The sequence below is a fragment of the Ceratosolen solmsi genome, unplaced genomic scaffold, assembly GCF_000503995.2.
Source record: "Ceratosolen solmsi marchali unplaced genomic scaffold, CerSol_1.0 scaffold15, whole genome shotgun sequence".
In the NCBI taxonomy this organism is placed as follows: Eukaryota; Metazoa; Arthropoda; class Insecta; order Hymenoptera; family Agaonidae; genus Ceratosolen; species Ceratosolen solmsi.
Window position 1 is genome coordinate 2999132 of NW_011948434.1, and position 27244 is coordinate 3026375.

General features: G+C 24.0%; 1 protein-coding gene across 1 annotated transcript in view; it reads right to left on the bottom strand.

Moving 5' to 3' along the window:
• Positions 1-12: 12 nt before the first annotated feature.
• Positions 13-27244, bottom strand: part of LOC105364802 (uncharacterized) — a 98751-nt gene continuing 71519 nt past the window's right edge. The window contains exons 5-6 of the mRNA XM_011502831.1: positions 24035-24213; positions 13-378 (exon numbers count right to left, since the gene is read on the bottom strand). Coding sequence (XP_011501133.1) covers positions 269-378; positions 24035-24213 — 289 coding nt within the window. The 3' untranslated portion in view covers positions 13-268. The remainder of the gene's footprint in view (positions 379-24034; positions 24214-27244) is intronic.

The following is a 27244-nucleotide window of genomic DNA, read 5'->3' on the forward strand; positions in this document are numbered from 1 at the left end:
CGTCTATCTATCTATCTATCTATCTCTCTGTCACCGACACTCCCGTTTTTATCATTCTAAACATATACAGTTGACTTTTTCATGATTGCATGTTCCATCAATTGCACTACTGATGGAACATAGCAATGATGAAATAGTTCTTCTTATCTTACTTCTCTTTCTCATTTAGTTTTATTACTGTTACATTTGTAGAGTTCGTCTCAACAATGTGTTTGTGCTTCTTCATTTTATGTTACTCATCTTAGCGCGGGACGGCGTCGTTCAGCAGTCACCTTGCAAAGGAGCCAGCGTGCAAAAGTAGCAAAAGAAGAGCGATAGTTCGCGTGGTTGCGCCGCTGTTACTCGAATTACCATGTTGCATAGCGGCTGGATGCTCACCTATGAACAAATTTATTGATTATGTAAAATTGCAAAAGAACTTTGAATGTTTAAATAGCTGTAAATTTTTCTTTATGTAATGTATTATTCCTTCTATGATTAATTTTTTAATTCTTACGAATGAACACAAATTAGGAATTATAGATGCTAACATTTATTTATAAATAATATTAATAATTTCATTTATATTTTTTTTTATTTATTTATAATTTTTAAATTTAATTATACGCATTAATTAGATTTTATTATAACTTACCAATTATTTACTAACCAAGTGTTCAAACTCATAAGTAATTATTATTAAATTCAGTTATGGATATAATACTATTTTTATTCAAAAATATTTTTGAATGAAAACATTGTGTTTTAAAAACAAAACCTAAAATTTAATTAGTTGTATAGTATTGTACATGTTATTTTACAGTTGTTATTGTGACATGAACAGTGATGTAAAAAACAATTTATACAAGGATTTGTAGAATTTGTATAATAAATAATATATTTATCCTTTACAATTCATTAAAAATATAAATGAACAAAAGATAAATAAAATAATTTACAAATAAATAAAAATAAACAAAATATTAAATATAAATAAAAGCTTTAATTTCTAATAAAAATTATGTTTTTATCAATTATAATTTTTATATGAAATATAATATTACTGAATAATATATATTATTAGTATTTTATTAAATCTATATATTGAAAGCTTTATTTGAATGTAAATACATATACTTGATCCTTTATATTCTTAAATAAAACACACATACACGCGCCTGTTAATATTATACTCTAATTACGAACACCAATAAAAATATTTATATTTGCATTGAAAGATTAAATAAAAATTGCTTTTACGGGTTAACTAAAAAGATGTGAAAAGATTGATATTCTATAAATGTAGGATTATATAATTTATAAAAAGAATTATATTAATTAATTTATTATACTATGTCGTAATATCTTATTTTATTGTATTACACTGATTTTCTAGATTTCTTTCAAATATGAAAGATACATTTCGTCTATAACTTAGATCAGCTTATTATTATAGTACTAAGGTCACTACAAAGATAATAGAATTTTATTTGAATAATGAAGATATATTATGGAATTTTATTAATTTTATTCAAATATGTTCGGGATTCAAGCAGTTGAAAGCGGTAATCCAAAAGTGGGAAAGGTATAAGCTCCCGGACATTTACGTTTATAAACACAAGTCAGCGAATTTGGGAAATTTCGCTACGCTGAAAACTCGAATATACGATTATAATTCTGAATAGCAATGTCGATGAACCTTCCAAGGCTATGTCCTACTGATGTCACGACAAAAATCGGCATACCAACAGACACCGGTGTGCTACCGGCGTCGCAAGCTCCTACGAGAATATTTACGAGCAGCGCTTGACGTGCATCTTCCTTGTGCTAGTACCAACCACGCAGTCTGTACGACGGGCTCACTATTCTACCTTCAAGCGTCACCACTACAGGCAACATTCACTGTAACTATTCACGTACGTAAGCATCAAGCAGTTCAACAAACCAATAGTGACGCCACATTATCAGAATCCGTTAAACTTAAACGTAAACTTATATTCAAGAAGCGCCAGTGCAAACATAAATTAAGAGTGAAATTAACGAAACTACAAGTACAAAATATATCAACGTATCGCAACAAAGATACAACACGGCGGCTCTCACTCCTACGTAAGCAGCAACGGCAACACGCACGTTCCTTACACCATAACAATATCGGCGGATCTCACGCCTACGTAAGCAGCAACAGCAACACGAACGATCATTACACCACACCAGCGACAGAGGCTCTCACGTTCACACCGGCGGCTAAGGCGGCATCGTATCACTCGCTCCTGTGGTACGCGCCGGCTACAACAGCGACACTTCTCGCGAAAGGAAGGAGTCACGCCTCACACTACTGAGAGTACGTACACACACACTCTCGCCAGCGCGTAAACCAATTGAAGAAACTTCATACATAAGTCACTCATACTCTCCATTCGTACACTTCTGTAACCATTGACTATTATTATATTATTGTATTTAATAAAGGCAAGACCAAGATATACTGTGCGTAGAATTGAATAATTACATTTGCCTCCTCCATTTGCCCGCAACACATTAATAAATAAAATTATTAATGTATATATATATATATATATATATATATATATATATATATATATATATATATATATATATATATATATATATATATATATATATATATATATATATATATATATATATATATATATATATATATATATATATATATATATATATATATATATATATATATATATATATATATATATATATATATATATATATATATATATATATATATATATATATACTTAGATATATACCAACATAAGTTTCCAATTATTATACACATGAATCTAATTGATATTAATATAATTGAGCTCTAAATTTTATTATATGTATACATATATGAATGCATATGTATATATATATATATATATATATATATATATATATCTGCATGTGTACATATATTTAGGTACGAATTGTCATATTTTTCTTATGCTGTTATTTAAACAAGGACATTAAACCAGTAATTGTTGATTGCTATCATATAAATCGATCAGATTCAATAATCCGTAGTATAGAAGGAATATTATTCTAATAAACGGATCATTCAATTTAAATATACAGTTTTATATAGTTATTCCTTATACTATCATTTATATAAATTATTATATAATTGATATTAAATTATTCTTTAAGTTAATAACTCAACAAATAATAGCAGTACTGCTAGTTATTGTAACTGGGATACTCAGGTGAAGAACACTAGTATGAGAATATGGTAATATAATGTCAATTTTTCTTAAGGAAATAAGATATAATATAAATATAAATATTAAAATTTTATCATTACTAATAGTTCCTTATTAAAATGTGAACTTTGATAATTATATTCAAATTTCTTTTTATTACAATATTTCTTTTGAATATTTTTCATTTAAGTTTATGAAAATTTCCAACTTCTTTTTTCTTTTATTAGATCGATTTCCTCACATAATTCTCACATTACCCATCTCTTTCGATTATGTAGCCTAATATAATTGAAAAAGCATTATATATTTTTTTATGAATGCAATAGATATTTAGAATGTAAACTAAATGGCTGAAAAATGTAAAAGAACTTTTTATGGAACTCTTAGCTTCAATAAAGAAACTCTAAGAACATCTCTCTATTAACAACTTTATGACATGATCGCAGATAAATACTCTATCTCTAAATTGTAAGGATATGCACTATAGGGTCTTATTGTTTACGAATGCAAAGGTCCTACAATCATTGGAAACTTTAACTGGTAAGTTTCCGCATAATCTGGCCCTTGTTTCTATGATATATCTGTTCAAAACTCGTTTTCATTTTTTTCCATCGATATTTATCTCTTTCTCCTTTGTTCCAATATATAAGATGTACTATTTCAGCTTGTATTCTAGACCTTAATGTTCAAGTTTCCTCTCTAGCTCTCGTACCCCAACACGTATACCTTTTCAATGCTTGCCACCGGTTTCCCTTTATTGTTTCCTCTCTCACTCTTGTATGAAAGATTTAGTATCTCCTCCTCCTCATTCAAAATTAATTCGTGCTTACGCTTTACTTTGAATAGTTCTCAGCTTGTCTAAGGGGCGGTATCTCACATATTGTTAAACCAAAAGCCCTGAATTCCCATAACCTAACTATTCTACAAATTTATAAAATTTATCCTCTTCTCCTTCCACACATATAAAACATATTCTGATTATAAATTCTATTCTATATAGCGATCATAATAAATACTAACAAATAATCTAAATATCCAAATATTTTATTTTATTATAATTGAAAATACAGTCTTTTTAATAATATTCAAGTTTCTTAGTTAATTATTAAATTAGAAATATAATAATATTGAAAGTTCTATGAATGATTATAAAATTAATAAGGCATATAACTAATTATTTTATGTAAATAAGTAAATTATTTTAATTGAAGTACTCCTGTGTAAATATATATCGCTACAATAACTACTGCATAAAGTTATAACATTGGTACAATAGATTTTTTAAGATTTTCTAATTTATTTTTATTTTTTAAATGTTTGTACAATTCAAGTCAATAATATCTAAAAAATTTCATTATAAAAATTAATGTTGTTTGTTACTTTATTAAAATAAATTTGAAATAAATAATTTTTTATATATGAAATTTTTGATATGTTTAAAAATATGTTAGATTGCATTAGTCATATAATAAATGTTCACATACTGATGTATTTGAGGCAGTTATTTATAAATCATAGATATTTTATTGTAAAATTGATGTTTAAGTTATTAAAGAATTTGCAAACTTATAAGTTATTTATAAAATTTATATCACTGTAGTCAATAGATTATTTTTAATCGTAGAAGGTATAAAAAATAAGAAATTTTTAAGCAAGAAAAAATTATTTTAATAAAGTTGAAATGTTCAGTCTTGAAGTGGTGATGAGAGCAATTCAGTTGAGCCACCGCGTAAATTTCCGTTTGAGTACTTAAATTTTCGAGCTCCACAGATACTACGTAGACCACCTTCCTTTCAATAATAATCTTTACTAAGAATTTACAGAAGTTAAAACTTATTTTGAAATTTCTAATATTTTCAAAGTAAAGTTCTTCATTAACATTAAATTTTTTATTTATTTATTTTTAACACAAATTTTTTATACTCTAATTGTATATTTACTAACATAGAATAAGCAATTGTATTATAATAAAATTACTATGTCGATAGTATCTTATAAATGTATATGCAGCCATGAAAATTGAGTATTATTATCATTAAATTTTAATCACGTTTTTTTTTAAATTACTTATAAATGTACTAATATTTCATCATTAAGTATGACACAATGTACAACCGATAAAATTAAAAATAAAACATTATTGAAACATATCACAGATATAAAAAAAGCATTAATGAATTATGCAGAACTAAGCGAATTAAACTAAAAAGACTTTCTAAAAATTTATAAACACAATGGATAAAGTATATAGGAACATTAAATTGATGCAGTAGTTGAAATTGCTATTTTTATAATTAATTTTTAATAAATACTTAATGATATATATTACATAACAATCTTATTTTTCGAGATTATAATTGAGCATTACAGAATAATAGACTTTAAAATAATTACATGTTAATAATTAAATTAATATTTTAAGCGTTCTTATTGTTTATCCAGTAATCAAATATAATTTACGATATTCGTATTATTATGGAATTAGGTTTTATAATATAATTAAAATGTAACATAGTAATTAAATAAACGCTGCCTTAAACACTATAACCTAAATAATAATGACTGAGAAATGTAGTTTTCATATTATTTCGAAATTTTTTTTACTTTAAAATTAATTTTATTCTTTGGTACTTGGAAATGTAACAATTCGTTTGTCAAAAGCGGATCATTAAATATTTGATACATTTCGTATTCGTATGTTTCTGTATAGAGATTTCTTTATAGATATCTGTTATAGAGATCGACCATTAAATATATGCATTGGTTCCTATAAATCGACATTATGATCTTGGTTGGTTAAGATATTAGCAAGCTTGCTGAAAACTAAAAGCAAGTAGCGCGATGTCGAGCAATTCCAATAGAATCCTCTTGTACAGATCGGCTTACAGCAAGGATTTTGTGTTGCAATATGCTAAGGAATTATGATCAAAATTACTATCGGATGATATAATACCGTCCATTTTAACCTGTACGTTTATATAATCACATGAATTCTCCACTCTTTTGCACCTATATGGTAATTTAGTTTACTTACTTCTGTAGTTTTAGATATGCCATTAAAACATTTATATCACTGTTTAGATAATGTGATCAATAAGAAGATAGAGATTCGCCTAACATAAAAAATTAACTGTACTTGCATCAACTGTATACAGTATTTGCATATATTTTTGTATTAATATGATTTTTTAATTTAATTTCTGGATAATAATTAAAATCATCTGTATCTTGCGCAATATTAATATTAGTAATGAATTTTTTATATAACTTTTAATTTAAAAAGTTGATTAAAAATAGACATAAATATTGATTTGTATTTTCCAAAGCTTTAATCAATTAGTTGACTAATCTTTAATGTTCTTTATCATTTATTGACAATAGTTTGCACTAATTACGAATAACAAATATAATCTGCATATTAATCTGTATATTCAAAATTTTACCACTCGATAAAGGCAGATATAATAGATTTATAAAATATATAAAGGAAATTCTGCTTTTATAATAAAAGAATCTACGGGCCTTGGAGAAGGTTGATAAAGTACAAAATTAGTTCTATATAGAATTATAAATTAAATCTATACAGATTATTCTGAAAGCACAGTATAACAATATTTAAAAACACAAATTAAATTAGCTATAGATTTTGTCTCGCAAACATAAAATAATTTAATATTGAATTAAAACAAGTAAGTTTTATTTGAATTTCAAGATAATGTATATAATTAAATATCATATATTTTTCACAAATATGAAAGTAAATAATAAAATGAATATATTATTTATTAAATAAAAACATTATTAGTTAAAAAATAATTCAATTTTTCGAGTATATTTTTAATTCATAAGATATTTTTTAGTTGTATTGTCTTAGCGAATATAGACAAGACATTAAAATTTAAAATAAGATAATTGAATCCGTTGTTTAATACATATTCATATATGATATTTATTATATTATATTTAATATATTATATATAAATATATATATTAATATATAATTAATATATTAATAATTATTATATATATTAATTAATATATTAATATATTAATAAATAAATATATATTATATATAAATATATTATACATATATTTATGTATACGTATATTGACAAATTCATAGTTATATAGTTAAAGTAATTGTATTATTAATTATTTAAGAAAATAGAAATAATTTTCAGTACAACATTGATTTAAAAAGGTCACGGATTTATTACCTTATTATATTATTATTTTTTAAGTACTTATATTATTAAGTATTTTATTAATTATTATTATTATTATAAATATTATATTTATATAATTTATATAAAAATATATAAATAAATATTATAAATATTAATTATTATTAATTATTAATAATTATTAATTATTAACTTATAACATTAAGTACTTATATTATTTCTCTAAAAATTCTTTCCTTGTACTTTTATATTTTCATCATTTTCTTTGTAGAACAAAAACTAAATTACTGGCTTTAAATAGACATCCATACTCGAATAAATGCGCGCATGTACACATTATACATTTTACACACGTACGGACACAGTCGCATACGCACACACACACACACATACATATATATATATATATATATATATATATATGGTGACTAACCTAATGACTAGCTGTTATGTGATTCCAGTTTCAACATTTTTGACCTCTTGCAAATTAAAAAAAATGTAAAAATATTGAAATATTGCAAAGCATATTTTTAAAAGTGTTAAATTTTTAAAGTTAAAATAAAATAGCGTATATATAAAACCAAATTAAAAAGAAAAAGAGAGAGAGAACGTGAGTAGGAGTAGTAGCAAGGAGGTTATAGAGAGATATGGACGTAGCATAGAAGCATAGGAAGCACTGGTAGGATTAAAACTTTCTCTTTGGTAAGGATAATTCATTTAGTTATTGGATCCTCTATGTAAAATGCGAACTCAGTGAATATTGTTAGTTGCCTATGCATTTGAGGTTTTTTGAAAATCGTAAAGTTTCGAATGCATGACTACTAATTGTAATCTACAGTTTTCTGAATAATAGTCTGCACCTGGATCGAAATTTCACCTTTTGTCACTTTTAGTTAATTTCAATATAAAACACAAAGAAAATAAATACTATTAAAAATTATGATTAAATTTCGATGTAAATAATTTTCATCTATTTACAACTAATTGCACATTAAAATTAAAAAAAAGTTTATATATATATATATATCTGAAAAGTTTTAGTTTAATTTTTTTAAATATTATTTGTAAATTATAGAATCTAAAACTATTCTTTTCATGATATCTATAATAATATTGCTTACACCATTAGAAATATATGAATAAGATGCAATTTGCTATAAAATACAAAAGACTTTATTGTATGGTTGGCACAATGTGAAATAACTTATATAATAGTAAATATAACATTCCAAACTAGGCTAATAAGTTTATTGTTTCCAATGAATAAACGATTTATAAGAGTCGTCATTTAATAGCTCAAATAATAATTATAATAATTATATATAAGTTCGGAAGGTATTTCAAAATACTCATAATCAGCACGAAGTGACTATGACTTCAGAGTTAAAGTGGACTTTATCCAAGGGTGGAGCTCATGATTTGACACGGAAGAATTGATTATGGTTTAGAGTGATAACAGATCAAGATAGATTTATTTTCCGAGGGGCGCTTTATGTATGCGACATTAAGTTCAAAGCAAGCGTATCCATGATGTTTCATAGAACAATTAGATGCTTCAAAGAGGAATAAGATGCAATTCGGGTTAAATTACTTTGAATTTGAAATGTCGGTTTGGATAATTACACAATTACAAAAGGTGCATTCTCTAGTACGCAATAACTATTGTAAGAATATTTATACCCATATTATATTTACAGCTGCACAGGGCATTAATAATTAATAAATAATATTATTATCTTTTCTGCATTATTTTCGGCATAATTTTTCACATATGTACAAAATAAATCATCGTTTCATAAATAGCATTTCGCAGATAAGCGTTCTAACTTATAATAATATTATATCTCTATTATAATTTATATTTAAAGTAATTAATTCATATAATAAATTAATTTATAAAAAGGGAAATTTACGGAAACAAATAAAAATTGTTAAACATGTATTATCTAAGATATGGATAGCAAATAGTTGTCGATTAAATTTCGTTTTTTAACATAATAAGATATTTTCTATGTAGTGCTATATATAATTATACGCATGTACGATTTGGTGAGCTGCTGTGAATAAATAAACTACAATATTTTTATACAAACATAAACAAATCCACATATTTATATATTATAGTCTCTTGTATAAATTAATGCAATAATACTGTACTGTAATTCAAATTCTTTTGTTAGAAATGAATTACACGCATTCAGTTCTGAAATCATCTCATCTTCAAAATTTTATCAACCATTTTCAGGTACTTAGCGGCTTTAAAAATAATAATTAGTAATAAATTATCGTTTTAATGCATTTTTAATGCAACTTATCAAAGCATAACTTCATTATAAATACAGTTTCAATAAATTAATTAATTTGCAAAAAACAGGTCTTTGTATGCTTTATGATAATGCATTGAGGCGTAAATTTAGTGAAATAATAGATGGCGGCAAATTATTTCGTTAGTTCCGTTGCAAAAACGAGAATACGATACGCTGCTTTGTTTCGTATACTAGGACTAGAGTTTGATTCGGTCTATTTCGCTTATTTGGATGCTTTTGTGGATAGAGATTGGTCTTTTGTTTTTTTTGTTCACATCGTATGAAGCAAATTCTGCAGTTTCCATCACCCACGTCATTAGACATTCCGACTCCATCTTTTCCAATTGCGGTCTTCAGCTGTTGACTGTTTCGTCTTCTGACATTTTCATCCTTCCCATATTTCACTGTTGAATTTCATGTTTATGCATGCATTCATACCGCCGCACAAAACGTCCATATTTAATATTGCGTCTATCTAATTTTAAATATGTTATACCGATAATGATAATTTTTATATAATCAGCCAACTAAAATACCATTTCTAAAATTATAAACATAAACAAGAATTTTCATCTTTTGCTATTTTGCTATTTATTAAATATATATCATTAATTGCGTTAGATTATTGAGAAATTATGCTTCATTATTTTTCTTTTGAATTAAAAATTCTAAGTTTTCCTTATTTAAAAAATGTTTTATCCTTAATTTCTTAGAAATCTTAATATTCATAAGTAGTAATCAATAAATAATAATATATCTTCTGGAATAACTAAAAATAGTCAATCAATATATATATAATCAATATATATTTTTGTATATATAATATATATATATATATATATATATTTACGATATACACATAAATCTATATTTGTATACATAATGAATATATACATAAAGGTCAAGAAAGGTGTTCGATTTTCCATTTATACATTCATTAGGCTTTTTAGTTCAGGCAAAAGCTGCTTTTGCGACGTTTTGTCTTGATAAACTGCAGCGATAGCGCGTTCAAGCAAGTATACTGTTCTTGAAGAGGATTAACCGTATAATCCTAAAACCTTCTACTTGCGTCTTTGGAGCTTATCGCAGAAGATTGTACTTGCTCAGTACGTATATGTTGTTATTCATTAATCCTCGGGTGCGTGTATATGTTCGGAAGTACCTTCTTAAATCTTTCTCGCGGAAATGAACCCTTGTTATTTAAGTTGCTTTTCTTGGGGAGCCCTTCCTGTAAATGACCATCATTCATAGATATGATGTATATGACTTTATTCTAAGTTTGTTTTGTCTGATGAAGCTACTACATTAATGATAACGTTTCGAGCTGTATAAAGTAATCCCAAAATTATGTGCAGAAAGTATATATTCATGATTGTTTGTGAATATCTTTTTCTTTATATGTATAATTTTTGCTTATATGATGAAATAATTTATATCCTTCATTAATTGATAAACAAAGTTGAGTAATTTTAAAATAACTGTACAAGATGGTTGAAAAAACTATTATATTTTTAATTCATAAACTTATATGTATTACCATATGCATCATTTAATATGACATATTAAAGAAGGAATTATATTATATTATATTATTTATATTATAACACATCGCCTTTTAGTAAGTAGTGTACAATTTTAATTATATACTGTTTGCCGTGTGATATTATCTGATACATTAATCATTTGCTTGAATATGCTGGACATTGTTGCTGAACATTGCTTACAAGTATAATATATGAGTATAGTTTCAATACCAATTTTATGATAAAAATTTGAGATTTATTCTTGAACTGAACATGTATTTCTAATGTAGACCAATCTAGTTTTATTTACATTCCAAAATAGAGTTTAAACTTAATCCAAGGCTGCTTACGAAAGACAGACTTCACATTTAATAGTTCACTGTGCCTCTTAACAGAAGTTAAATACTAGCAGCCAGAGAATCTTGGCAATTAGCCACAAATCACCCTGACTCCAGCGAGACCAACATAAAAGTGCAGGAAATGCGAAAATAGGAAAAGAAATAAAGAGAAAAGATCGACGTATGTATGCGCGCGTATTTACTTCTGTGAATGTAAGTGGGTTTGAGACATGTAATGGGGGTCAGAAGAGGCAGCCAGAGATAAGATTCATCAATTATAAACTGTTCTCATTAATATTATTTATAAATAGTTTATTGTTATTATGCTTTATTTAATAGATTGGAAACTATTGTAATTTATAAATATAAATATAATTTTGGTCTAATAGTAGATCTGTGATTCGCATAGCTATATTTTATTTTTATTAATAAGAATAATAAAATAATTTTTATCTTAAACAAAGTATGAATTTGAATATAATCTAGATTTTCTTGTAAATACATATTACAATTTACATTCAAAAATTGTTTTTAAATATTGTGGATTAATAATGTTAGCAAATGAGATTATATATTTGTAGGTATACACAAAATTTTATATATCAAAAGAAAAATTACAAAATTAATCAATTAGTAATATATATTACCATTAAGTGATATTAATAATCATTTCATAATTAATAAGTCTTTTATTTTATTACTTTCTTAACATTTTAATTGCATAAGTGTTTGAATATTCTATATTTTTCTAATAAATGTAGTAATTATAGTAAAAATAATAAGGTAATAAAAATTTTAATAATTATAAATATAATACTTATAATAGTTACTAAATTTAATTATAAGAAGCTTTTATAAATTATATTGTTTTTTTTTATGAAATTCAGTATTGACTTAATATCATTGAATATTTTTACATATGAAATCTGTTATATTCACAAAGACTAAATTTTATGTAAAAATTGTAAATTTATTTAGTACCTAGTTTTAATAGTTTATTTAATTTCATACATAATTTATGACTTCATATAAATAAAATGAATAATATGTCATCTAAAAAAAGACTACAGAAAATAGTTTTAAAAAATTTTATAAAAATATTTACATTTTATTGTAATATATCGAATTTTATTGCAAGTATTAGATATGTAAATATTAAATATACATCATTTTACTAATAAAAATATAAGTTAAATATAATGTTTATCTAATACTATCTCATCACGATTTTATTGATTTTATAGAAATTAAAAAAAAGAAATTTATATAGACACGAGAAAAATAAATATTTAACTAATCATCAATACTTAAGAAACAAAATATGCACAGAGTGAATAAACCTATATAATATTTTGTATCATTTCTATTAAGTTATTCTTAGAAAAGCAGCTGCAATAAAATGCCAGAAAAGTTTAGTTACATGAAGATAACTAGAAAGCATAGGGATGTATGCCCAACACAGCTACAACAATTCCTTTGTACCCGAATTTCAATGTTGGAACAAGTAGAAAAAGGAATGTCGTACTCAGTTTTTCTCTGGTGTTCTTTTTTTTTTTGGTTATCTCTCTTATTCTCTTTCTTATTTATCGTTTTACCGGAGCAATGATGTGCTTTAGAAATGAACAGTATAAGGTGGTATGTATAAGTAATGCTAGTATGTACTACAATATTAATGGAATTTTATCAGCATATATATATATATATATATATATATATATATGAAATCTATCAATACTAATTACTATTTATTTGCTATTTTTTAAATGATATCATCTATATCTAATTTTACTAAAATTAACACACTAAAATTAATAAAAGAATTTGTAATATTTGTTTTTTAATCAATAGATTGAATATACTATAAGTTTATATGCAAGAGAGTCCTGGAAGTTTTATTCAATAATAATATAATAATATAATAATATAATAATATAATTAAAATGAAAAAGCAAATAAGCTAAAATAAGAACAAATGCTTATTTCTTACTTTCCACGTCACTCGGGCGCATATATTAAGAAGCTATTGTGTATAAGAAAATGTAATTTATAACAAAGAGTAATTAACGTGGACAAATTTTGCATTTTTAAATTCTATATTTTTCGTTTTATCTCTCTCTTTTCTTTCATTTTATCTATCTCTTTCTCTTTCGTTTTATCTCTCGCTTTATCTCTCTCTTTCATGTATTTATTTGTTTATATATCCACCTATCTACTTAAAATATGTCTCTTTCTTTTTAATCTCTCACTTCCCTTTCTAAATTTTACTAAGTACATAAGAGGATTTTTCCTTTTTGTAATTTGCAACTCCGTTATGATTCATCTGTTCAAGTTTAAATAAAAATGAAAATAAAATTGAATTTTATTATTGACATTTGCTAAAGTCGCAATATTTACCATATTATATAAAATCGTTTATTTTAAAAATTATAAATTATTTTCAAATATTTAAACTTTTTTAATACGGGTTTTTTATATTATAACGTAGCAGTATTTTTACACTGTTCTGTCTGAAACATTGCATTTTTGAAAGCATTTCAAGAAATTGATATAATTTATGGAATAATATTTGTTCAAATATTCAATGATGTTTGTTATTTGTAAAAATTTGTATTATTTGTATTTGAGAAAAATTAAATATTCTGCTCTAATTACATCAACATATATATTTTTTCAATATATGAAATTGTAATATACTTCATGATGTATTTTTCTTAAGATTTATCCCAAACAGCCTTTTAATCTTTATAGACGTATATATTTCTCTATACATGTAAATATTATAGGTACATATAATCTTTTCAAATAAGCATTAAGGCTAAATAAAAATACTAATTATGATAAATATGAGTTTCCATGCAATAGTGCTTTGTATGAAAAGTGAAGTAGAATATAATAATTAATGATCGGATTATATATGTCTCATCAAATCCGTGTAGTCATTATTTAGATTTTATTCTATTTTAAAATAATAATTTAGAAAAATTTGTATATGCCATTTAGTGAAAAAATATCTTTTCATAAAAAAAAATAACTCTTTAAAAAATATTGATTTTCCATGCGCATGGCTGTGCGAGGATGTATAGACTCCGTGAATACTATCACAATGAAAAATATCATATAATTTCGTTTAGTTATAAATGAATAAATTCCATAGTAGTTTTTAATTCTTAATATAAATATTATGCTATTATTTAAATATTAAAATATAAAAATATTATTTGACAATTTTTTACAATTGTTCAATAATTTAATCATCAGAAATTTTCATTACATTATTTATCGTGACAATTTAAAAAATCTATAAAATTAGTATTTATTGTTATTATAAACTCATTTGAATGAAATATAATTTTTAAAATGTTTAGTAGTTATTTAATATATTTAGTAGAAATTTAAAATAAACTGCATTTCGTAGCTACTTTTTCTAAAAAAAGTAAAAACAAAAATTCTTTTATATTTAACAATTAATAATTGTGAAGCGGCATTAATTGTTATTTACAGTATACATTTAGTATGAAATTTTCAATAATATTTAAAACAATATTGAATAACACATTCGAATACAATCAATAATATAAAAGAGATATGTTTTATATTAAATATTTATTTCTCCACAGTTTCGATAGACTAAGATAGGCGTTATGGTAGGCATTTATAATTTTTATAGATGGAACCCCTATCATGTTCACGTATATAAAAGTCATATAATGCAAATATATTATCAAAGTGACCAAATAATAAGTCATTCATGTAGGGCAAAAATTTACTGTTACTTTAAGCACGAAAACATACAAGAATTACTTCACTGCTGTTTAAGATATTTACAAGAGCTCTGTGGTTTTCACCAGTATTTATAGGGATTTCTACATTTATTTTTTGAAGTACAGGGTTTATATAATCATTGATGACAAAAATTCCCTTTACATATCGTTAAATTTAACATTTTTATGACTGAGTGTATGAAAATCTGAATATTTAATGTAAATATTCCCATATATATGTACGTATCTTTTTGTATTTAAAATAGTTCAATTCTTATGTTCATACAAATTGCATTTAAAAGGTCTTTTTATAATATCATTATACTTCTTATAATATTAATATTATTATTAATAATATTGTTCTATGAAAAATGTCCATAAATGTTTCATTGATACTCTTTTAATAATGTAATTTAAAAATACTTTTGTATTAAAAATCTCAAATATGTGGAATACATATTATTTAATTCAAGAAAAATTTTTTGTGATTGATGTGAATTCAGTTTTATGCGATATTTATGTTATAAAATATATAGTCGTTTGCTTTTGCATAATTTTCTTCAAAATTTGAAATTATGTGCAACATAACACAGACTTTTATTTAATTCAGAGAGATTGAAAATGTTTAAAGTAATTTATCAATTCATAAACATCATATTCATTGATGTAATTATTTAATATTATTTATTTTGTTTAACAATTTATTGACCGTATATAAAATTGTAATACCATAGAATTAGAAATCGAGTTTTCTATGCATTATATTATATTTAAAATTTTAATGTATATATATGCCTTATTTATTAATATTTTTATGAATATTTTTTACTTAAAATTAAAAAATCATAAATTTAGTTATCATAAATATTATTATTTAATTAAAATTATTAATTTTTTATATTAATTAAAAAGAACTTATATGTACATAATCTCTACCTACTTACTATTTACAAACTCATTTTACTTAGTTTTTAGTCCCAAAAATTATTTTTCTGCATTTTTGCGTTTGTAATATGAAATATTATCTTTTGTAAAAGTTTTGATGCAAGAATTTTTCAAATGTAATAAAAATTACAACAAATTACAAAAATTACAAATTGCATATTTTCTACGAAAAATTATGCTCACTTGCTAGTGATACAATTAGAAGTCATATTAATCCTTAATAAAACCGTTATAATACATAAATTTTCAAACAAAGATGGGATTCAGGAACTAAGGCTCATTCAGTCTCTACTCGCTGCTTCCCCTTCTTTTGTTCTCTCGAGTATGTTTTACTCCTCACTCTACTTAATAAGCCGCTGCTGAAGGGAAGCCTGTTACCAGCTTCGGCTCTAGTTCAATTTATACGCCTACACGTGAAATCTAATCGATTCAGGACGCAGGAATTTGTCGCCAAATACACGTGCATAAGCAATGCTGTTTCCGCCTTTGGTAGCAATTTTCCTTTCCTGATAATAAGCCTGACTGCTGTCCTACTATGCGCTATAAGCATCCTGTACATACTCTTTTATCTTGCTCTCTTTCTCCGGATTATATAAACGTAGTAGAGACGCTAGTATTTCTGCTGTTTCAAAGTAGTCATATTCTCATTGTTATTTAGAATATTACTAAGCTAATATACATACATTTAACGTATAATAATACAGACATTGTGCTGTATGATGCTGGAAATATACATAAATTAATAGGATATTTCGAGAGGTAATAATCATATAAAAACTTATACAAATATATGATTTAGAATAATTTCAATAATAATTCAATAATAGTTAATCGCTAATTTCTATTTTAAATGAAAACTTAAGTAGTAGTTATTATTATTCGATACATAATTTTTTATTTATGATATTTTTGTATTAAATATTATAATGTGAATTCAAATGAAATACTTTAAATTTTTTAAGTCAATAAATTTATTATCTTCTTACAAAACATTGTACTGAAATTATTAACAATTTACTTTGTTATTATTAAAAATATATTTTTAAATAATAATTTTTAATTTGTTTACATAAATTTAATAATTATTTTCATTTTTTAAATAAAAAAGAAAAAAGAAAGCGAATTCATGGCTAAAAATTATATTTTAATTTTTATAAAATATCTATTTGTGTATTATCTATGAATAATATTTACTATATGTTTATATATTCAGTCAGGAAACTGTGGTTTATCAAGCGCCACCCTTGAAAATCAATTTACATGAATTTTTTTTTAATAATTAAACAAAATTATTATAACAATGAATTTAATAGTAAGCTTTTTTATTTCATTTTTCAGATAATTCAATTTTTATTGTATCTACAAGATATATAAAATAAATTGAGATAACAGATTAAAATATGCATATATAATATTGTAAAGAATTTTATTTCAAATTTCATTTGTAGACATATAAAAAAATATTAGTTATCTAACGAAATATCATAAAAATCATTATACTAACATAATATCACGATAGAGAGGTTCTACTATTGAATACATTCGTTAATTAATCTTCGTTAACTTAAGGTCGTAACAAACATATTACAAGCTTTCGTATTATTCAAAACTATTTTCCTTAAAATTACACATAAGTTATATAAATTTATTCTTCAATTAGATCTTATTATATCAAAAAGTTTTTTTTGTAAATTGTTTAATCCACTAATATTATGAAGAAAAAAATTATATTGAATCAACTGATAAAAAGTAGATTATGTGTACGCACCTTGGATGAATATTTTTTAGAAAGTAAGACAAATTAAATACTTATGTTGATCAAATTATAATATTTTAAAGCAATAATCAATAATTTGAAATTGCATTATTAGGTTATGGCAATTAAAAATTGATAGATTAGCTTAATATGATATGTATTTAAATATTGAATGAAGTAATGAATTATTTTTTCTTGATTTAACTTTGTTTATTATTGATTCTTTAGTGAAAAATTAAAAACTAAAAGAATTTCGACAGAGTTCTATAATTATTAATAATATAAGATTATTGATCAGTTATATAATTTATTTATTCATTTGTATTAATCCAAAAAATATTTCAATTATGTACGTGAATTTTATATAAATAATGAATTTATTTTTTTGCTTAAATTTCATATTTATAAAAATATACTTTTTTATAAATATTTTATTTATGCAAAAAATTCTTGTATTAACTTATTTATAATAAATTACTGTATCAGTGTTTTCTGGTAAGATTTCTTGAAATAAAACTTTTCCGGAATGATATGTTTTATTTCTTCACTAGTACCCATGTGTTTTCGAAATTATAAAATTAGCATAACTTACATTTCAAATTGTAAATATTTCTCACAAGTTATATTTTATTAGGCTATTTTAAAAAATTGTAATAAGACTAAAAACATGAAAATAAAAATATGTGCCGTAGCAGTATACAGATTAAAATAGGATAGAAGCTGACGCATGCGTGGCATAGTCATATGTATGTACGACAAGAATCAGACTCTACGGAAAGGTACCACATACGGATTTGCATAGGACAATATCTCGACTGATTTATTCTCCGCCACTAAGGAAAAGAGATGTTCGAGAATAAAAGTAGGAGTGGTGAAAGTAGGCAGAATTACTGGATTTAAATCTTTGTTGCATTACACGTGTTGAGAAAATAAGATGTACTAGATACCACATGATCTCCCCCCCCCCTCTCGCTCTCACTCTCTATCGTTCTATCTCTCTTCACTGTATATGTTTCAAATACATAAACCATACGTTCGCATATAAGAAGTAAGACCAGCCTTTTCTTACTTGCTATGAGTATCTTTTTTGTTTATTCTAGCCGTTGCTGTTTTGTTCTACTATCTTTTAATTTTTCTCTCATAATCTTTTACTTCTACTTCGACAATTCGAGTATTTTTTCTAATATAGTTTGTATACTTTTAGATTACATTATACTCAAATATTGGAATTAACTATTCAATTTAAACTTTAATATAAATAATAATTATCAACCATGATTTCTTCCATTTTCTTAAATTTGATACTCTATTTTTCTTATTTCTCTAGAAGTTTTCAGTTTTATGATTTTAAGAATGCTCGAAATCTGTGATTTTTCTTTTATATTTTTATTTCTTGGTTTCATTGTTTATCCCATTATTTATATTATTTTTTATATAATGTTTTTTAGTTTTATTTATTTTTTATTTTCATTTACTTGACTTAACTACTTAATTTATCACTTTGTACGTTGATTTTCACTATCTAACATTTATTTTCACGTACTTTAATATCTCTTTGCACCTCATATATTCTGGTCCATACAGGTAGAAACAAATATGTATCTGTCACGCATTAGATCTGCTTATTACAGAGGATTATGAATCAGTTTTATCTGAAATTCATGAATTATGACTATTAATACGTGTCAGTGGGTTTTTTGGTGTTACATCGGTGAAACAATATTTTCATCTTTTAAAAATAAAATCTTTTTTGTGGTTCCTAATTTCAGTCTATATGTTCATATTATGTTTTTCTCCGTTATAGTTATACATTTTTTAATAGTTTATTTTAAAAAGCAGTTATTATTAGCTTTCTGGCTGGTAAAATTGTTTTTATCTCCTTCAAATTGCGTACCCCATTGATGGTCCACAGTTTTTACTTAATTGTCTTAAAAGTTTAATGATGGATCAACATTTTATTGATAAATCATTAATTCAATAGTTAAAATATTAGAAATATCTTTTGAAATGTATTTTTTAAACAAAATCGCTTGTTCTAAGAAATATTAGAATAGTAGCTTTAAACTAATAAATATTTTTTGAATTATCATCAATGGGCCTATTTCAAATATGTTTAATTACAGGTTTCCATCCTTTTATAATAATAAATACTACATAATAATAAACAAATATAATAATTTGAAAAAATGTTAAGAGCTTCAAATTAAAAAAATAGTATAAAATAGAAAAGTCTTAAGTAACAAAAAAGTATAGTTATGTTAGGGAAGGAAAATCCGAGTTCTTTTATGCAAATATGTGGTATACACTCGCACGCACGCGCGCGCGCGCGCACACACTCACACACACACACACATAAATGTAAATATAATTGATTTATGTTAAAGTATAGAAATTGGTTTTATATGCAATGAAAATACATTTTTATAAGATTTTCGATCAATACATAGCAGGCAGGTTAATGAAATTGTAGAAGTATCTTACAATGAATATATAATTGAAAATTGAAATAATTTAAATAAGTAAGGCCCTACTCGTATAAAAAGGTCGAAACTTTTTTAGTTTAGTATAGTCAACATATTTAAGTAAGTAATTATAAATAATATCTATTTCCATAATAAACGTTGAGAGTTTTTTCATTGAAATATAAAGTTTTCATATATTTAAGTATATTTTTTACTTCTGAAATAAAATTAAGACACTAGTATTGATTTTTGAATTAATTAATAATTTAATTAATTATTATTAATTAATAATTTAATTAATTATTATTAATTAATAAATAATAAAATATTAATAAAAAATTAATACAAGTATTGATTATTCAGTTACACAGTAACCTACCTAATTGTTACGTATTACTCTATCTATATTTAATAACGTATTCTTCTATATAATGTTCATTTACTTTTTATATTTTTCTTGCGTTGTGCTTTAAATAATTAAACTGATTTTATACCGCATCTTCTCAATATTTGCTGCATTGTTAATTTTGCAAATGTAAAAACATATTCAAACCGAATCTTATACAACTAAGTACCAATATAACTTTATTCTAACTACCCTTACGTATACAATGACTTGATCCGGAACTTCATAATGGCTTCTTGATTGCTAGTTTTTTTGTATGTACTATCTACAATCTTCTAGCTCTCTCTTTTCTTTTATATTTTTTATTATTTACTTTAAAGTTATCTACCAGATTTACGACAAACATAAAGTTGGATAGTAGTTACATCATTTTAAAAACTAAAAAATATATAGATTATGTACAGCTGTACATAATATATATTTTTTTAATAGATATCGATGTATATAAATGAGAAAAAATCTAGCCTTTTTATTAGATGGTGTTATTTTATTTTTGTAGTATATAAAATTTGCTTAGAAATTCTTTATTGATATAATTAGGTGTAAATATACGTGTGGTTGAGTAGATATAATACGTATTGTAAATGATTATAAAATTGTACTTTATATTAAAATATATTTAAAAACTAGTGATTTATTTAATTATTATTTCATGAGATCTGTTACATTCTGTCAATAATCAATTACATGGTGTAAATTTTTTTTTTCTAAAAATTAATTTCTAAATTTAATTTATATTTTCATTTTAATTTAAGAAAATATTTGATTGTATTTATTAATAAGTAGTGAATATTCAAAATTTTTTATGTAAATATTTTATTGATATTAAAATTAACTATTGATTGACTATAAAAATATTGTTTATTATATCGTTCTTAAAGCGATAATTCTTCATGGCTATCCGATGTTTGCCAATTTATAATAAACGTATTAATTGAAAGACAATTTATATTCAAATATTCGTATTTATATAATATATGTATAATAATTGATTACTTTCTCTAATTACGTTGATAGTGATTAAAACTTTTATATTTATACAATGTTTAACTCGATTTTATCTTGATATCTTTATAGTTTTATCTTAATAATATTAAATCTCGTCTCTCCATTTGTATATTGCATTCATTGTAATATAAAAGTTTTATTAATTTTATATAGACTATTAACATGCATTTTTAATATTTAAAAAATTTTTGTATAATTTTTTTATTTGAGATTGTTGTAGCTATAATAAAATTTAATTATTTCATTATTCGTTAATAAAAATAATAAAAATTATGAAACTAATCCTACTAGGAATTAATTATTTACGACAGACATATTAATTACGTAATTATATAATGAATTCAACTATATCAAATATAATGCATAAATTAATGTGTGATAAGTAATTATTAATTAATAATCGTTCGCATTTAACTGTCTTTCGCGCAATAATGGTAAATACAATACATAGTGATGTTTAAATTAATCTAAATGTCTAAAATAATAAAATTATGTAAATAACTTTTATCAATTGCAGCTCTTATCCGAATTGCAAATCTGGATATATATATATATATATGTATATATTGTAAAATCTCGTGCTATTAAAAATTTTGATTTAAAATAAAAAAACCCTTCGAATTAAGAAAATGTAGGTTGTCTAATTAATACATGGTATACATTCATAGAAATTTCATATTGTATTTTTTCATATTTGTATAAATTCGCGAGTATAACGTTATATATTTTTTTATACATTTTATTAAATGTCAATAGATTATCATTATATTATAATATTGTATAATATAACTCTTCCGTTTGAAGTTCATTACTTTAATTATGTCATTTAATTTTAAGATATTTTTCAATATTTTCTAAAAATGAAAATTTTTAGAATATTAGTTATTACAAATCGCTGAGTTTCATTATATTGGGTAGGGCCTAGTTGTACAATATGGAAATTCAACAAAGCTTTCAGTGAATAAATCACATTTTGTCGAAACTGATCTAATATTTGGAGGAAATTTTAGTTAGTTGATTTTGCTCGTGAAATGAATTTATATAGATTTCTTAATCCCTATTATGTATATACGGATGTACAGATCCTTGATATAGGTGACACTTTTCATAGCTTAGCTTATTAAACGATCTGTAAGAGTGATTTCTTGAAGAGATTATTTAATGCGAAGATGTTAACTTAATATAGACTTATTTCTAAAGTCTATTGGAGTGCTTTAAATGACATTATACGTTTATTCTTTAAAATATTCTTAATAATTCAAATATAATAATTTACTTAAAATAACCTAATACTATTCTAACCAGACAAAAACAATTATTTTTGCGAATAATTTTTAATTTAATATTTCAATATTATAGTGTAATTATAATTAATTGATGAATAATAGTCAAGTATATCGTAATGTCATTTATGTTGATATTCAATCATTACAAAAATACATAATAAAATTCTTTTAATCAGTTTAATATTACATGAGAGAAAAGATTATGAATAACTGAGAATACTAAAATAAGCTATCACTGATGTATTTCGGAATGTTTTTGGATAGTTAAAATAATTGTATATTTTCTTTAAAAAAAAAATAATTACTTTCATTATTGAATACTTAATATCTCCTTTTTTAATTTCAGATTTTTACAATAATATCTAGAATTGAAAAATATCTACTTAATCTAATATTTTTTAGATAAGTTACAACAGTATTCAATAATATAGCTGAGAAAATTGTACGGAATATAAAAACAATTTTCTCAATAACAGTAATATCGAATTTAAATCCAATTTTACTAAATTACCAATAAAGTTGACTGTAAATTCAACAATCTTATTAAATAACTTGCCATTGACTTTGAGTAATAGAGTGATATAAGTAGCAACTATTTATTTAATGGATTAGTTATATAAATTATTCACTGATTGGCTATTATACTTTATTCGATATATTAAAAAATGATGCACTAAAAATAAAAAGAAGAACAAAGAAGCCTTTATTGAAAAAGATAATATTGTAAACCGCAAGAAGAATGTTTGTTTTATGTACATGCAGGCGATATATGGTGTATGGGTGGAAAATCATGACAAATAAGAGTCCACTTTGGATAAGGGTGGGAAGAACAACCACAGAACGACTCACTCACCATTAAGTACGTGAACAAGGACGCTAGCCGATTCAGCCGTCGACGGGGCGCAGGTGTAATTGCCCGAGTCCGCTGGGAGTGCACGAGAGATCAGTAAATGGGACGTCCGTGTCTGCTTTTCTGTAACGACGCTGATCCCGCCACGTTGGCTGTAATTTATTACGTGCTCACCCCTATACCTATAAAATAATCGAAATATTTCTATTATTTCTATAATTTCAAATAATTCCTAATGTAAAAACAATATAGCCTGTAAATTGAAGTAAAACTTTATTGAATTTCATAATTCGATATTACTAATAATATTGCTAATAAATTCTTATTTGTCCAAATCGCTTAATAACAAGCGATATTATGAAAAAATCATTAAATTTCATCGAATTGAGCTTGGTATTTATACAAATAATAAAGTTATAATAATGGATTGTTTTAATTGTAGGTATTAGTGCAACTCCTTTACATCAATAAGCTTTATTTTTGTCAATATTTTTAAGATAAAAAGTTTTTAAGATGTTTATATGTGATATTATTCGAAGACTTACTTACTGATAAAATTTAAGACTATACAAGTAATTTTTATATTTTTAAAATATGAATCTCATTCAATTTCTTGTATGTAATATTTATAACATTATATTACATAGAAATACTGATAAATTTGGTATATTAAACCTTATAAGAAATTATATGTAATTTACTTATTAGTCTTTTACATATTTACACGCACTCTTTTCAATATAGACTGATAAGCCATAAGTAAGTTGTTAAAAATGCCTCTCTAAAGAGTATGCAAATGTATATTCTGAAATTATCTCAAAAAGGATTCGAGAATAGCTTTAAATGTCTATTTTCATTGACTTACTAATCAAGTGTGAAGTTAATTACTAATCAACTTTGATTCATTTGGACTGTTTATAGAAGATATTTCATCATATATTCTATGGAATGAGTAAGATAATTGGATTTAATTTATGTTGAGGGTTAATGCATAAGCAGTAAATTCATAATAACTGTTTGATCATAAAAAAGCAGTTAAATAATAACAAAAATTTTTTACAAAATTCTGAAATCCGAATTGGATTGGTTAAATAAGACAAAATATATTTCTGTGTTTCTTAATAATGGACTTGAAAATGTTAAAGTTCAAAATTTTTTGATACTTTATGTTTATGAACAATAAATAGTTCATCTTCATGATTTTATTTGGTATATCAAGCATTGTACTATACATTTAATCTTATATATAGAAATCCATAAATCTAAAAATATACGTAAATACAAGCCGAAGAAAAAGAAATCCTATCCAAGCTTTTTCAGTACGTCACATATTCGAGTGTCTCGTTAACGCAATACAATAATGTAATTTTCGGGTCCTAGCGGTTAATTTCATCGACTAAAGCAATATTCTTTCATCTAATAGTGAATTTATATTAGGTGGTTTTCTTCAAGCTTAAAATTAATCAGCCTGCAGGCTTACTTAATGACATTAATTTTTATTTAGATAGTTTAGTCCGAATGCTCTATCTCTTTTCAAAAAACATTGATTGGATTTAACACAACTAATAGTAAGCTTCTAATTTTCTTATTATAGCATTTAACCTAGCATAAATAGTTCATTCTAAATTTTTCCTGAGTCAATGCTTCCGGGCACCGATATTGGGCATTGGCTTCTTTATAACGAATGTCGTTAACGTAATTGTGGCACTGTCTCGTCTATGCTGACATATAGTTATCTCCCGACTCTGATGAAAGATCTTGACTAAGCTGTGGCGAACAATGTTTTTGAGCTTAGTGGAAACTAGTGTTGATGGTACCTTAACGATAAGAGGTGAATGTAGTACGATCGATTACAGGCAGTTGGTATCTCGATTAAGGTTACGTAATTGTTACAAATGTTTTGTACATTCTCAAAGGAAAGTGTATATAATAACTAGAATAAATAATACAGTTGCAATTATTAATGTTTCAATTACGTTTGCTTTATTAGAATTAAGCACTATTTAAGAAGGTGCAATTAAAGCAATAGTATATTCAAAAGGTGATTGTATATATTTCCACTTATCACTATAGGTATACACGAGAGGAAAAAAATTAATATGCGCGATAAAACCATTTATTCTGGATATGTGTCAACATATTATTGCGGTAGTAAGTTCTTTAATTGGTAAAAATCAATAATTTTCATTTCAAAGATTATATAGAGTAATAAAATAAATAACCTTTTTTATAAATTTTAAAAGAATAAAAGTTTTATACTTCATATCTAAATATTTCAATAAACGTATTGATTGGAGTTTTAACTTGAAGCTCTAATACCACATAATACGAATATTAAATGATATATTATAACTAAAATATTTATAAGATAGCCCATGTATTATCCAGATTAAAATAAGAGTAGATTAGAGTGATATCAAATTTAATTGACATTTATAAATAATTTTCTTTAATTTAAATCTGTAGAAATTTATGTAACAGCTGTAGCAATTTTACGTGGCCGATAAGTAGTTATAAACTTTATTAATACATAATGTAATTAACTAACTAATAAATTTAATTGAAAAATTATATTCATTAAATAATAATCAATATTGAATAGCAATCAATTTTCTGAATTTATAGCTAATATGATAATTAAATATATTTAAAATAAAGCAGAAACAGTGCTTTAAAAACGTTTCATATTATTCATAATTAAGAAATAATTAAGTAATTTAATAGCATATATAAATGAAGTAATTAAGTCTGTATGAAATTCGAATGTTGTAATCATTCTTGAATTATTATTTTTAATTTACTATAACTTTGAAGTTCAATATAATTACAAATATTAATTAATACTTAAATAAAATAATTAAATAATAGTTATGTTATTTATTTTTTTAATCTTCGATATATATTATTGACATATTTTCAATTTTATATACATGATTTAATTTTTAGCTGACTATTAATATCTTAGTTTTTAATAATATTAAAAATGATACACAAATCTATCAAACAATTTCAATTTTTATTTTGATGGATTAATGAAATTCTTTTCTGACATTTTTAATTAATTAAATCTTAACTTGTTATCCTAGCTAATAAAGTGTTGAAATCGATGTTCCAATAATTGGTACTTTAATCTTTAGATATAATAGCCTCACACAATTGACTAAATTAATATAGTGTATAAATAAATTTAATAACTACATGAATAATTAAGAT